Source organism: Apteryx mantelli, chromosome 18 (genome assembly GCF_036417845.1).
Source record: "Apteryx mantelli isolate bAptMan1 chromosome 18, bAptMan1.hap1, whole genome shotgun sequence".
Taxonomy (NCBI): domain Eukaryota; kingdom Metazoa; phylum Chordata; class Aves; order Apterygiformes; family Apterygidae; genus Apteryx; species Apteryx mantelli.
The window spans coordinates 8,394,998-8,409,155 of NC_089995.1; the positions used below are offsets into that span (position 1 = coordinate 8,394,998).

The 14,158-nt window shown below is 45.2% G+C and overlaps 1 protein-coding gene across 1 annotated transcript; it reads left to right on the forward strand.

Annotated features, from left to right (window-relative positions):
• Positions 1-440: 440 nt before the first annotated feature.
• FITM2 (fat storage inducing transmembrane protein 2) lies at positions 441-8,365 on the forward strand. The gene is made up of 2 exons (XM_067307688.1): positions 441-613; positions 3,631-8,365. The coding sequence occupies exons 1-2, from the start codon at positions 441-443 to the stop codon at positions 4,271-4,273; spliced, it is 816 nt and encodes a 271-aa protein (XP_067163789.1). The 3' UTR covers positions 4,274-8,365.
• The last annotated feature ends 5,793 nt before the right edge of the window (positions 8,366-14,158 follow it).

Here is a 14,158-nt window from a genome sequence, read left to right on the forward strand (position 1 = left end):
TTTTATCCTTTGCTGTAGGGCAACGGCAGGTCCCCAGCAGGGACCCCGCGGTGAGCCGCGCCGCGGCGGCAGCGCCGGCCCAGGGCCGCTTGCCGGGGCCCCGCCGGCCGGACCCGCTGCTAGCCGCCGCCGCCGTCGCCATGAGGCGCCGCCTCGCCGCGGCCTCCGCGCGCCCCGCTCGCACGCACGCGCCGCCCGCCCCCGAGCCCGCGCCGCGGAGCGCGCATGCGCCCCGCCCCCCCCCCCGCGTCCCTGCCCTGCGCATGCGCCGGGGCGCGGAGGGCGCCGCGAGGTGGCGCGCGGGCGGTGCTGCCGAGGACGGGGCGGGGCGCGGCGGGGCGTGACGCGCGCGCGGCGGCGGCGGCGACGTGACGTGACGTGACGTGACGTGACGCGACGCGACGCAGCGAGACGTGCGCGGCGGCCCCGCGGCGGGCGCCATGGAGCGGCTGGAGCGGTGCGGGCGCTGGCTGCGGGCCGGCCTGGCCGCCTGGCGCGTGCGGGCGCGCCTGCCCTGGCTGCTGCTCGCCATCACCCTGCTCGGGTCCGCCCTCAAGGACGGCGACCTGGTGCCCGAGACGCCCATGCAGAACAAGCGCAACCTGCTCAACGTGTGAGGAGGGCCGGGGGGCGCCGCCGCGGGGGGGCGCGGGGCGGCCTTGGGGGCTGGGGGTCGTCCCGGGGGCTGGGGGGTCCCTGTGGGGTGGGAGCGGGGCCCTGTAGGGCTGGGGGGCCGGGATGGGGCTCTCGTAGGGTAGGGGGAGTTGTGTGGGGTGAGAGTCTCATAGGGTTGGGGGGGTCCTATGGGGCTGGGAGGGCCCTGTGGAGCGGGAGGGGGGTCCCATAGGTATGGGGGGCCCTGTGGGGAGGGAGTTGGGGTCCCACGGGGTCGGTGAAGTCCCATTGAGCGGGAGGGGGGTTTCATAGGGCTGGAAGGGGAGCCCCTGCTCATGGAGCAGGGTCCAGTAGGGCTGGGGGGGCCCTATGGGGTGCGAGCAGGGTCCCATAGGGCTGGGAGGGGGTTGGAGTAGGGGTCTCAAAGGGCAGGGGGAGTCCCATGAGATGGGAGTCTCATAGGGTTGGGGGGACCCTAGGGGTTGGGAGCAGCAGTCATATAGGGCTGGGGTGGCCCATAGGTTGACAGTGGGGATCCTGTAGGGCTGTGCGGGGGGGAGCTATGGGGAGGGAATGGAGTCCTATAGGGCTGGGAGTGTCCCCTGGGGTGGGAGTGGGGGTCCTGTAGGGCTGAGGGTGGCCGTATGGGGACTACAGGGCTGGGAGGGTCCCATGGGGTGAGGGTCTCACAGAGTTTGGGGGGGTTCTAGCCTTAACAGGAGTTGGGGGTGCCCACAAGGAGCTGGTGGGGGGCAGGGGCAGTGCCAGACTTCTGTGACCCCCTTTGCTCTCTCCTGGGAAGGACGAGGCTGCACTGGGGGGCCGGTGGCCCAGCCAGGCCGTTTGCCTGGCAGCGCCGGCCAGGGGAGAGGAGGGCACTGGGGGCACATGGGTGCTCCTGCCCTCCGAGAGGGCAGCGCTCAGCTGAAGGTGGCTTTGAAATAGCTCCAAGTCACCTAAAGAGATCTCGGGTGTCATGTGACTGTAGAAGAGAAAGTAAGTTCTTAAGTTTGTGTTAGTGACAGGTTAAGAAGTAATGTCTGTGTGCTAGGCCTGTACTTGTGGTTGCAGTGCTGGTTTCTGACTATTAGGTTTTATGGTCTCACATTTTATATAATCTCCAGGACTTGAAGATTTCAGAACCACTGGTCTTTCTTGCTCAGTTTTTATTGATAGATTGGAAAAGGAGAAAAGGAATTTTTTTTTCTCCTGTTGCTCCCAGTTAGTTTTGAGTAAACTGATAGTTACTGGATTGATTTAAAACCAAGCTAAAGAAAATAAGTCTCAGCCTCTTTTGTGGAAGCAGGATTATTGCAGCGCTTTCCTGGTGGTTAGGCAATGATCTGACTGGCTTACTGATCCTTTAAAACTGTTGTTTGAACCTTTTAAAGAGCAGTGAGGAAGCTAATGATCTTGGGCCAGTGCATGTGTGCTTTACCTGTTGTAGATCAGAAAGTAAAGCTAAAATTTCTGTTTTTCCTTGTGAGTGGGGGAATTTGTCACTTGGCAACATGAGGTAGAGGAATTGCTCTTAATGTGGTTGAAAAGAACAGTTGGAAGGAAGACTTAGAAAGTGATCTGAGAGTAAAAACATACTAGAGTTCAATTTTATCATCGCATTTTAGATAGATGCAGTTCACCTGTACTGAGGGTTCCTGACACAATTTCCCCCCCCCACACACAAATTACTTGCCTGCTGGTTTGCTGAGAGCAATCATGTTAGCAGCCTTTCTTGTTTTTAACTGTCTTAATAAAACAAGGACTTTATTTTTTTATTATTCCGTGGTAGCGGCTGTAGTTGCCACACAGATGCCCTTCTACTTTTTAATAAAGTGTAAAGAAGATAGTTCTCAAAATCCTGGGTAAAGCCATAACAGTTTTTGTTAGGGTCTTAATGAAAAAACAGAATTCTCTGTCCTGCTTGTTTTTATCTTAGATACTGAGGTTGCTGGGTGCACTATAATAAAATAAGAATTAAATTATTATTGTGCCTAGCTGTAGCTCAGTCACAGACCAAAATCCTGCTGTCTCTGTTGTTCAAGCCAGGATGTGGGTAAAGGAGGGGCTGCACAGTTCCCCTCTCCAACCACTGGATAGGAAGGAAGGCTGCACTGGAAGGTGCTAATGGGAGAAAGAAGATGGGAGACTACAGTCTCCTTAACTCATGAGTAAATTTGCTTCTACCTGCTCCATTTTAAAACTTGGAAAGGGAAAGTATTGAACAATTCTGTCACATCCTAAGCAGGATATTGGCTTGTTATCAAGATTTTATAGGTATTACAGCAGAAGTTTTCAAGGTGGACAGCGAGTTTGTAGATGAAAGGATTTGTGTATGCTAAGGGAAAGCTTTCTTCAACTGGAGGTACAGAAAGGAACACGCACATATGTACTATTCTTTTTATTTTTATAATGTGATAACAGAGGAGAGATGTCATGGGCTGATCAGAGAGAACAGTCAGCCTTTCTCCTGGCCATCTCATTCAGTATTAAGAGGGCAAAGGGTTGTGGAAGGCTTTGAAAGCAAAGATGACTTGAGATGGAGGGGGAGAGGAAGACTGAGAGTCAGAGAAAAGGTTACTGTGGTCAGGGTGGCAAGCTAAGAAAATGTTCTTTGCAACTGCATTCTGAGTAGGGCAGAGTTGAGTGGGTTTGCAGGGTACAAGCAACTGCAGTGGCTGAACTGCAAGTCAGTTCGGAGTCTGAATGAAGGCCCTAGGTCTGAGGGAAAGCTTACTGAGAAACAGTTGGAGGCTTGGTTGAGGAAGTATTCAGGTGTTGGGCCTGAAACGTGGTGGAGCAGGTAACCCACGATATTTGAGAAAGGAAGTAATGGGGAGAGATTAATGTTTTAGCTATGCTGTACTTTGAGGGGAGGGGACGGGACATGTGTCTAATTTAGGCAGCTCTGAACAGTGACCTTAAAAAGCTACTTATGCAAGCCCACTTAGCCAGCTCCCTCCTGGCCCACATGAAGCTTCACGCATACGTGTTTCTCTTTTGGTTTTTCTCTGGCAGGTACTTTGTCAAGGTGGCTTGGGCCTGGACATTCTCGCTTTTGCTGCCCTTCATCGGAGTCACCACCTACCAGTTCGCCAGGAGCAAGTTCCTCTATGGTCCCACCAAGAGCATTCTGATAGTGCTGCGGCGTCTCAGCGCGCTGCTGGTGGGTACTGCCGTCTGGTACGTGTGCACTGGACTCTTCGTATATGTTGAGAATCTCACTGGCATGTGCTCTACCTCGAGTGAACTCAATGAACCTCGTCGGCTGTATGCCAACAAGCAGGAATGCCACCAGGACAACGGGATCTGGAACGGTTTTGATATCTCGGGGCACTCTTTTCTTCTCTCGTACTGTGCTCTGATGATTGTGGAGGAAATGTCTGTGCTGGAAGGCTTGTCTGTAGACCAGAACTCTAGGCTGCGTGTTGTGATCAACAGCCTGTTTGTTGCCTTGTGTTTTCTGACCATGATCTGGGTGTTCATGTTTTTATGTACTGCTGTGTATTTTCATGATTTCAGCCAAAAGCTTCTTGGTGTACTGATAGGTCTGGCGGCTTGGTATGGGACATACAGGTTCTGGTACTTGAAACCTTTTTCTCCTGGACTACCTCTCCCACATATTCCTTCAAGTTCAAAGAAATACAGTTATAGCAGATAAAATAGGTTTTAAAGTTTTTGATTTTGTTTTAAATACTGACATAGTTGAATGTAGGAATGGTTACGATATTTCCACTGTAAGGAACAAGGTGGTGAGCTGGGGAAGAGAAAATCAGATCTTTACTACCTGATCTTCACTGGCTGGCAAATAGTCCTGGTGGGGAAAAAAACTGGTACTGCAAAAGGACTGCTCATAGTTGGGAGTTACTGTCCGTGTTGCTGGCTTTCTCAGCAAGGAATCAGAAATTGGTCTATTTCTCTGGTCAAAAAAATGAAAGAACAGATCCATGACTGACAGAGGGCTTTGCTCTTAAGAATTTAACTGGTCTCAGATTATTTCTCCCTCTTCCCATTTGTTTGTTTTTTGTCAAAATACCATGGATAATCCAACCCCCCTCCCCCCCCCCCCTTTTTTTGTTGCTGTTGTTTTTCAGTACTCCTACTTGTATTGCCTTAGGGAAAACTCATGACAGCGCTGCTGACTGTTGCAAAAGACAATTAGCTATCAACATTCACTTGGTAAAGCAGTATATAGCTCAGTTGTGACCCTAGAACATCTCGTGTTACCAAGTGTTAAATACACTAACTTGCCATAAATAATTCTTAGCTATCTCTGTATTCTGCAGTGAAGGGAGTGAATCTGAGATCTGGTGTCTTAAGGAGGTTTTAACTGAATTCATGCCTGCCTTTGAAAAGGAAACTGTTGGAAAAACAAGTCTTAATTTTTCCTTTCAATTAAGTATTTGAAATAATATTGTGTCACTTTATTCTTGGTACAAAACCCTCAAACTCTCCCCAGTTCTGGTAAAGTCTAATAAGAGAATTGAGGTTTAATTTTCTTTTAATCTTGTGAGTTGCACACTTTGCAACCAAGAGTACTGTCTGGTGTGTTTCTTCCTGAAGAACAATGAAATTCTGGTGTTAAGAACATGTTAGCTTAATCAGTTATTTCCTGAACATTCTGCTTGGTAATGAATGAAATAGTGTTTATCCTAAGAGCTGCAAAGCAGTATGCTTAAAGCAATATTTATTCTTACTTACCCAGCAGTATCAATAAGCTACTTTAATTTTGATTGCACATACATCTGTGGCCACTTCTGATGTGGCTGGAAACCCACTACTGAATAAAACACTACTATGATGCAGTGAATTGGTATGAAATGGGATGGTTTTTATAATTGTATCAATCAAACATTTAGCATAGTTTTTAATCTTTAGAAGCTTTTTATTATTTCATAAAAGCTTATTCATGTTGCAATTGCACAAAATTTGTTTGACAGTTGTAGCGATGAGTCAGACAACCAAAAAGTTCTGTAGCCTGTCTGTTGTCAAGACTGTGGACAGTGTCCGTTAATTTGATAGCCAACCTGATCAGTCTATAATGTTCAACTCTAAGTTGAGGATTTTATTGAATTTAGAGTATGATGTGTGCCATATTGTAATCGTTTTGCCATCTCAGCAGCTCCTTTCCAGCAAGAGAGCGGTGGTATTTGTAGTAGATGTAGCAGTGTTAATTCCACATTTGTGGCCTGCCCCTGAGGAATGCTGACCTCCCTTGAATTTCCATTGAATTCAGTGGTAGGTGGGAATTGTAGTGCATCCTCAGAAAGGACAAATCATCTCGCAGAAGCTGTTTCAGGAGGTTGTGTATTTTGTATTGAGTTCCTCCTTTTGCTTTTGCATTAAGCTGCCTTTAAGTTGCCTCTGTGGAAAATTTGCACTGATTTAACTCATATTGGGTTTAACTAAAATTGTGTTTAAACAATGCAGATTCCTTTGCAGACATTCTTTTGATGTAACTTAAGCCTGCTCCCAATAGAGTTAAGCTAGACAGCAAGTCACTTTCATCCAGAAATAGGATTATATATGCAGATGGTTTTCTAATTAATTTCATTTAAGTTCCCATTTTAGGTTATTTTATGTACCTTTGCTACATAGACAAGGCCTATAAACAGGAAGTGCTATTTATTTATTTAACCAGCTGGCTTGTGGAAGTTATCTTCAGCTCTACAAATATGTTTTGTGCAATCACTATATGGATATTTCAGTCCACTTCTAACTAGCATCATACAAATTATTATTTGAATAGTGTTGGATATGGTTATTCTCACAACTTTATTTAAACAACTAAAGACACCTGAAAAATTTGTCAGGGGTTGTGGCTTTCAGAATCTTTCTGGAGCCTGTAAAGATGCTGCTGCTGCTCGTCATGTCCCTGAATGATCCAAGATCCTGGTTTTCTTATGATTACTTAGGTACGTAATCAGACTGTCACTGATAAATCTGCAGTATTTGAATAGGATAATATAGCACAAATTCTCAAAAGTACAGGGCATAAAAAATGCCCAACAGATTTCTAATGTGTCCCTGTTATGCCAGGCAGTTGATTATTTAGACATGGGTTCAGTGTAACAAAGCAAAAGCCTAGTTCATTGGAATATGTGCAAAAAATTCCTATGCACTGTAATACTATTTATGAATTTGGAAATCTTGGCCTAAGTTTCTTTCTCGGTACCCAGAGACCACATGCTAACTGTTAGCTTTGAACAGCCCCTGAACCCCTGAGCTTTTCTTTGCACCTTTTGGCTCTATTTCAGAGTAAGTCTTAGTTTCCTTGTACTTGAACCGTGTTTCTGTTTACATATTTGCCATTACTTTTACCTGATTCTCCTTCTCCCCCCACCATTAGTATACTTTTGTCATTAAAATAAAAATGTGGCCTCTTTATGATGGATTTGCAGCCAAAAAAAAAGTAGTGTTCTGAATAGCTGGTTTTGATGTTTTCTGCCAAAGGGACAGATCTTTTCTTCCAACTGTCAACAGTTATTTTTAATCTGTTTTAAGTTTTTAAAACAAAATGTTAACATATTTTAAAGGTGAATGTTCACATTTTGTAATGGATTTGAAAAGAAAGCAACTGTAATCATGAGAAAAACTTGGTATTTTTTTTGGCTTTTCTGCATTAAAGTTAATTTAGTACAGCTTTTCTCTTGTTCCTGCAGAGATGTGTCTCCATGTCTGTAGAACTGCCTATGGAGTTCTTCTCTCCAACATCTTACAGCTATATTACTTACTTCAACGTGTTTGCTAATTTTTCTTTGCACATGTTGAAGTCTGTAGCTTACTTTGTGGGTTCTGTATAACAGTGCTTTCACAGAAATAGCACATGGCCCGAGTGATGTGTGTGAGGGAGTTTTTGGTCTCGGTGCCTTAAGCATTCTCCTCTGCTTGGGCCAGTAAGGAAGGGAGTCTCAACTAGAACAGAGTGGGGGATTAGGATTCATTTCACTCTTACCTTATCTGGGAGCTTTTTAAAACATTTGCTTTGTTGGAGGCAAGATCAGGCAAACGGAAAGATATAGATTTTTTTGTAAGATCCAACTGGACAATTCAGACTCTAAAACAAAGTGAAATTGTGGTTTGCTCCTTCCTGGAAGTCTTTGTTCTGTGAGTGCTTCACTGGTGCTAGGTGGTCATCTTGATTTGTTGCTTTATTTGTGAATTCTGAAACTTAGGTTGTGGAGCAGCAGCAATAAAAGAGTCCTGTTTTCTGTGTTGATGCATTGCAATTCATGATAAAGTGAGAAACACCCAGTTATGTCCTGTGGTGCACTTTAATGGAAAAACTGTACGGGCCACTGTGATGTGTTAAATGTCCTGGAAAATCTGAGTCTTTGGTTCTGAACAAAAGTCTGTGGTCACTTTTCTCAGTGAAATAGTACCTTCCCCCTCCACTGCGGCTTACAGCAGATATTCCTGCAGCTTCTCTGCAATCAGCCTTTTCCAGCTCTTTGCCTTTGATCAGCCTGCGTTATCTCTATTTGCTCAGAAACCTGTTTCCTCGGATTATTTCTTTTCATAGCTTCCTCCCAGAGCTCGGATTAGTAATAAATGCTCTGTACCTTTTTTAAACGCACTCTTTCTCTCTTTTTCTTCCCCTTGAAGTATTTTGCCAAAGCTTAAGATGAAAGTACCTAATACTAGCAAAAAAGGCTGTTGTGACTCTGAATTTATATGTAACCATTATTAAAAGCAGTTGGGTGGTCACTGTAATAGTGTTTAATTGCCTGGAAAAAAGCATGTGTTTAATTTATTGAAGTTGAACTGGGTCAGATGTGCATGAAATCATGGAAGGAAAGCGAAGGTGACTTGACAGTGCCAGCTGGTGCACTGGAGGAGTTAGCTCTAGTTTTCTCAGGGAGCAAGCACTGCATTTTTTCATAGAGGGTAGTTTCACCCAGATATTTAGTAGGAAACTATTAATTCCTTTGGATGCAAGAAGGGTATCTTAGTGCTTGAACAGAGCATACAGTGGGGACATATAGGTTACAAGTTGAAAGACCAGAAGTGAAAAGGACTAACTGGATTGAGTGCAGCCCCTGTGATTTCAGGCAGCCATGTGGTAATATTTAGTCGAAAAGATTTCGTCACCTGCCCTGAGCCCGTTGCAAAACACAAGCAATGCCAAGTGCCTTGTAACAAGCTGAGCAAACTTTCTGTAAAGCTTTGGAACTGTAACATGGCGCAAAGAAGAAGCAGAAGATGAAGAGTTTTTCCAGTCTTTCAGGAGAGTTGAATATCAAGGGAAAACATTACTCAGGAAAATGACCTTTTACAATTGCGCTTTTCCTGCAAATATATCCAATTGTAGTAGATCTGCAATTGGTGCAAGGCTGACCAAGAGGAGCATGGAACAACAGTGAATAAAAATGATGAGGGTTGGGGGGGGGGGGGGCTCACACTTCTGAAGTTCTTTTCCATGTCCAGTCTAGGTTGATTTTGCAGTTTTAGGTCATGTATTTCCTCGGTCATGCAATTTAATGCTCCTAATCTGTGGGAAAAGTCTTTCATATCAGGGCATATTCTTAGTGTAAATGTCAGTTCTCTGCTGAAATCTCTTCCCTGAATCCTGTGCTGCTGTTGTCCCTCAAAGCTTTCACCTTCTCATGGGAAAGGGGAGAGAACAGCACTGTCCAGAGGATGCACAAGATATGACTAACTGTGATGGGCTTAACAGACCATGTCTCTGCACTGGAAAAATTGAGCTAAGTAGGCTGTGGCTCAAAATAGCTGACTGTGAAGGAGAAAGCTGTGCAAATTAATTAAAGATGTGACCACATCATTAATTAAAGATGTGACCACATCATTAATTAAAGATGTGACCACATCATTAATTAAAGATGTGACCACATCATTAATTAAAGATAAAGATGTGGACCACAAACAATAAAGATTGTTTGTGATCCACAAAGCCTGTTAGCCTTATTTCCATGTGTGTGAACTGTTGCACCCAAACTCGGGAGGACTGTGGTATAATTTTGAATGACACGCAGGGTCAGCCCTCTGGAGTTTGCAGATGACGGAAACAAGCACCAATTTAAAATGTGCGTGGTAGAGCGTGATTCTAGATCACAGTTCTCAGCTCTGTGCACCGTTGCTCCAGCACTGCTATAGTCTGACCTTACTACTTGGGTTTTTTTTGTTTTTATTCTTTTCTTTTTGGAAGGGTGGAAGTGATGGAGGCTTGGGAATTTTAAGGTTTACCCCCACCCCCCCAAGACTGTCATGATTTGAAGGTTAAGAGATAGCTAAAATGGTGCGTGGGTTTGGTTGGTTGGTTGGTTTTTTAAGTTTTGTGGCCGAGAGTCCTCCTTACTGCTCTTTTGTAGAGGTTGGATCCTAGAGCATGGAATGGCAAGAAATCGCTTTTCATAAGCAAAAATAGCAAGTGTTTCAGAAGAGTTGCAGTGTAGTGATGTTACCCTGTGGTGTAAAGAGTATGTGTGAAACAGCTCTAAACTTTTTTGCAAATTGCTTAGTTCTATGTCAAGAAGTGCCTGCAGCACTCATACACCCTCAAACCTGGTTACACGCTGTTCTGATTGCCAAAGTAGCTGTATTTGGATAACTCAACCAGAGCTGAGGATTTAGGTCATGGGGTAGATGAAGTACTGGTTAGAAATGGATGAGGCAGGAAGCAGTGAAAGTAGGGGGATGCACAATGTTATTTTTAAAGACAGTTATTTCTAAGTCATCCATTGGTCTGCGCTGTTAAAAGCTTATTTTAGCAAGACTGTTTCCTTTTTCTTCTTTTTCTTTCTCAGAAGGTGAAATTGGAGGCGCTTTGCCCGTTGATGCAGTGTTTCACAACCCCTGAGCTCCTAACAATAGACACATCCCTATGAAAATGCTCATGTATCCCCAGCTATCTGCTGCAGGAGATACGAAATCAGGGGAGTCCAGGAGAAGACAGGAAAGGGAGAGAAAGGCAGAGAGGGATAAGAAAGAGGAGAGCTGAAAGTAGATCATGGTGCGGAGGAGAGAGACAAAAAAGAAGAGAAACCACTGTGAGCTCCCACGCTCCCAAGGGGTGGGTGCAGATTGATACTTTGCTCATTAATCCTGTTCATCACTGAAGAGACATGGAGAAAGAAATAATCTGCTCTGGCAATGGCAACTACTTTCCACACTAACAGCGTGGGGCTGCAGCGCACAGGTCGCTCCCGCCTGCAGCCTCTGCCTTCCCCAGTTAATGCTGCCTTCGCTGCAAGCTGCAGTAAGTGATAGACAGCTGTGTTCTGACAAAGCGCTTGTTCGTCTAAATTATTTATGGAATATGTGGTATTCTTTGTTTCACTGTGAGATGTTTAAAGCAGATAGACTGTTTTCTCTGTTGAATCCTTCAGAGGAAAGCATGTAAAATGGAGAGAGTGGAAAGATGATAATGTCATTTGAGCATATTAGGAAATCAGCATGGTAGGGGGGAGGAAATAAAATGCATCATGACAATCTGATTTATCTGAGAATACAAGTTCCAGTGTTTTTTCACTACTGCTTAAAACCTTAGATTCAGTGTTGGAAATGGCTTGGTCTGAATCTCTATATTTTGGTCAGTGAGGCCCTGCTTTAGGAAATCATTTAAGGATATGAAGTCTGTCCCTGTTCACAAAATACTTATGCAGATGCTTTCATTCCCATTCGTCTCTGTGGAGTTCCAATCCTTTGTCTAGGAGCAGTGTACTGAATGTGGGTTGGGGCTTTATTCCGTCCTGCAAAGGCAAAAGTAGCTTTTTCACAGATTCCTGTAGTAAAAGGAGCTTTGCTGAGGGCATGAACAGAAGCAGAATTACCCTCTTATCCTCCACTATTCCACAAATGACTGCTGCTATGGAGTTAAAATAGTTGACTCTTAGGTTGTACATTGTTTACTGGTTCTTTGATTATTTAGTTTTAAATCCCATATTATCAATATTAAAAGGCCTTTCAGGAACCTGAGAGATTTAGTCAGTGTTACTGTCTGCATTGTGGAAACAGTTTGAGTGGATTTGGCTTTGATCATGAGGAAGGCAGTGAATGACACAAAACGCAACCCAGTGTTAAATATTCTCACAAGCTCTGTTTTCGGTGTTTGCCATTCTCAGGTGGAAACTCCATCTCAGAGGTGCTCTGAAGGGCCTGCACTTGATGAGCAGCCCTTGATTTTCTGCCCTCATAACTGCAAGTTCAGCATCTCGGCACAGATGAGATGGCCCTCAGCTGCCTAAAAGCATACCTGTTTTTAAAACCCAGGGGTTTTGAAAGCTAAACATATGCATGGATAAATAATGACATGTTCCTCAGTGCTAGATTGGGACTTGGTGAATGCAAGGGAAGAAGGACCCCGAATGGGCTACTAGACTCAGGTCGGGCACACAGGAGTACAGGGTGAGATGATGCAGCACAAGCTGTTCCCTCTGTTGTCTAGTGCAGCTAAGCCGGCGTTTCAGTGGTATCCGTTTGCTCTCAGTATTGCTCCAAATAGTACCTCGGAGGTGCCTCCCCTTCCACCATACCCCTCGGCTGCTGCTGTTACCCCGCACCTTGCCGAGTGTAAAGTCCTAGAGAGAGAAACCAGCTTTTGCACTCATTTTGACGTTTCTGTGTACAGAAAGTGCCTTAGCGAACATTGGGCCAGTGCCTGGTTTATGGAGGTGTGGAAATTGGAGTCTCCCCTTTTAAACGGAACTAGAGCAGAAAAAGTCTGATTAGGCTCAGATCAGGTAGAACAAAAGCAACTTCTTATTATGACAGCCTGTAATCACCACAGGGCTGCTCCACAGTAATTCGCTAATCTAGATCGATCAGAGTGGTAGCATTCATCTCCTGGCTCGGTGGGGTCTTTAATCAGTCCAGCCTCTGCCCGTCACAGTAATTGTCTTTTATTGCTCTTGCAGATTCCTTTTCCCTGGAGCAAAGTTGTGCTATTTTTTCATTACCAGGTTAGGGAAACAGGGCTCGGTGGCAGGGAACACTGTCTGCCTCTCCTGCCTTCTCTGAATTTTCTTTATTTGGTCCAAAACAAAGGCTTATTAGTGAATGTTACTAGCCAGTCCCCCCAGTTTCTACTGAGATCCCCATACAGAACAGAGCACGATGGCATCTGTGGCTTTCCGGCACATGTGAGGTGACATGATGGACAGCTGCCACATGCACTGACCTGAACTGACCTGTGCCTGGTTCTAGCCATCAGCTCTGTCTGGCATCCTTGTAATATTTGCATCATAACAGTGTGTTCCAAAACAAAAAAATATATTGCCCAGTGTTTAGAGTTCTGATGCGCTCTGTGATTTAAAATTTATTCTTGCTTTTCAAAAGAAAAAGAGACAAATGCCAGTCTTGCTAAGAATCTTTCTTCTGCCTCAACCTCAAGGCAAAATCCTGGGTACTATGGAAGTATTTCTTCTCATTCTCTGGGTTTCCTGGCCTTGTAGCCCTATTAATATTTCTTTATACACCTGCTGTGTGCATCAGTTCTTTGAGATCACCAGGGAATGTGTATGCAGAAAACTGACAAAGGCAAAAAAGAGGACAACAAGGCAAGCATTTCATGTCAATGTGTATTTATAGCTGCTTCTGGGGGATTTAGCATCAACTATTGGACCAGATGGACCATGGATTGTTTTTTTGTGTAGAAAGTGTATGTTCTTGTACCTTTCAGACTCAACAAGGTGTATAATTTTGGGGGACCCTCTTGTTCCCCTCCTCAAATTGCACCAAAATATCTACTTCTTCCAAAGTCATTGGTACCATGAAGAAAATATGCAACCATGTTTGCGGGAACCTGTCACTAAGCAGCCCAAGCTACAGGTGCTTGGCCAGCAGGCCCAGGTGGTGACTTGGGTTCTCCTGTGTGCCAGAGGGCTCTCATGCACCAGTATGAAGTGGGCCTCATCACTGGGAGGTGACATGAGTAGCCCAGCATCTTTGCAGCTACACAGGTGATAGTACAGCGAAAGTGTGCCAGACCAGCCTATACAGTCATGACAAGCACAGCATAAATCTGTATGTTTTGCATTTGTCCAAGCCCTGTGTGCTCATCCCTTGTAATTCCTGCTAAATACTCACAACTCCACGACTGCCAGGCTGTATTGAGCACCAAAGCTCCTGGGAAATCCTGCAGCTCTCAAATGCTGAAAGATCATTTTTGAATCAGAGGCAGTGCAATTCCTATCAGTTCAGCCACGCTTGGCATAAGCTACCAAGCCTGGAGAGAGCTTGCTAGGAAGCACTGGAGCACTCCAAAAACCAGCCGGAGGAGGTCCTAGCAGGCTAAGCGCTCCCAGAAGTACATGCCTTGGAAGGGGAATGTGTATTGTTTCCATGTGAGTTTTATACCAGTGCAGTGCATGAGAAACGGCACAACCACCTGCGCGTCGCTCTGCACGTGGGCATGCTTTGAAATAGGACTAAAAGGATGTTGAACACATTTAGAAATGTGAAGCAGTTACTCCTCCCATATGGTTTATTGAGGATCTCAGTTTTCAAAGCATGAGTAGCAGTGAGGCCCGTTATTCTTTCCAACATGCAAAAGGCACAAGAAAGTGATATATGTGATTCTGTGCAAAAT

Bases quoted from the DNA above. Each gene is read 5' to 3' on its own strand.
- FITM2 (XM_067307688.1), top strand. From the start codon at position 441: ATGGAGCGGCTGGAGCGGTGCGGGCGCTGGCTGCGGGCCGGCCTGGCC. The intron at 614-3,630 runs GTGAGGAGGGCC...TTTCTCTGGCAG, and splicing joins AAGCGCAACCTGCTCAACGT to GTACTTTGTCAAGGTGGCTT.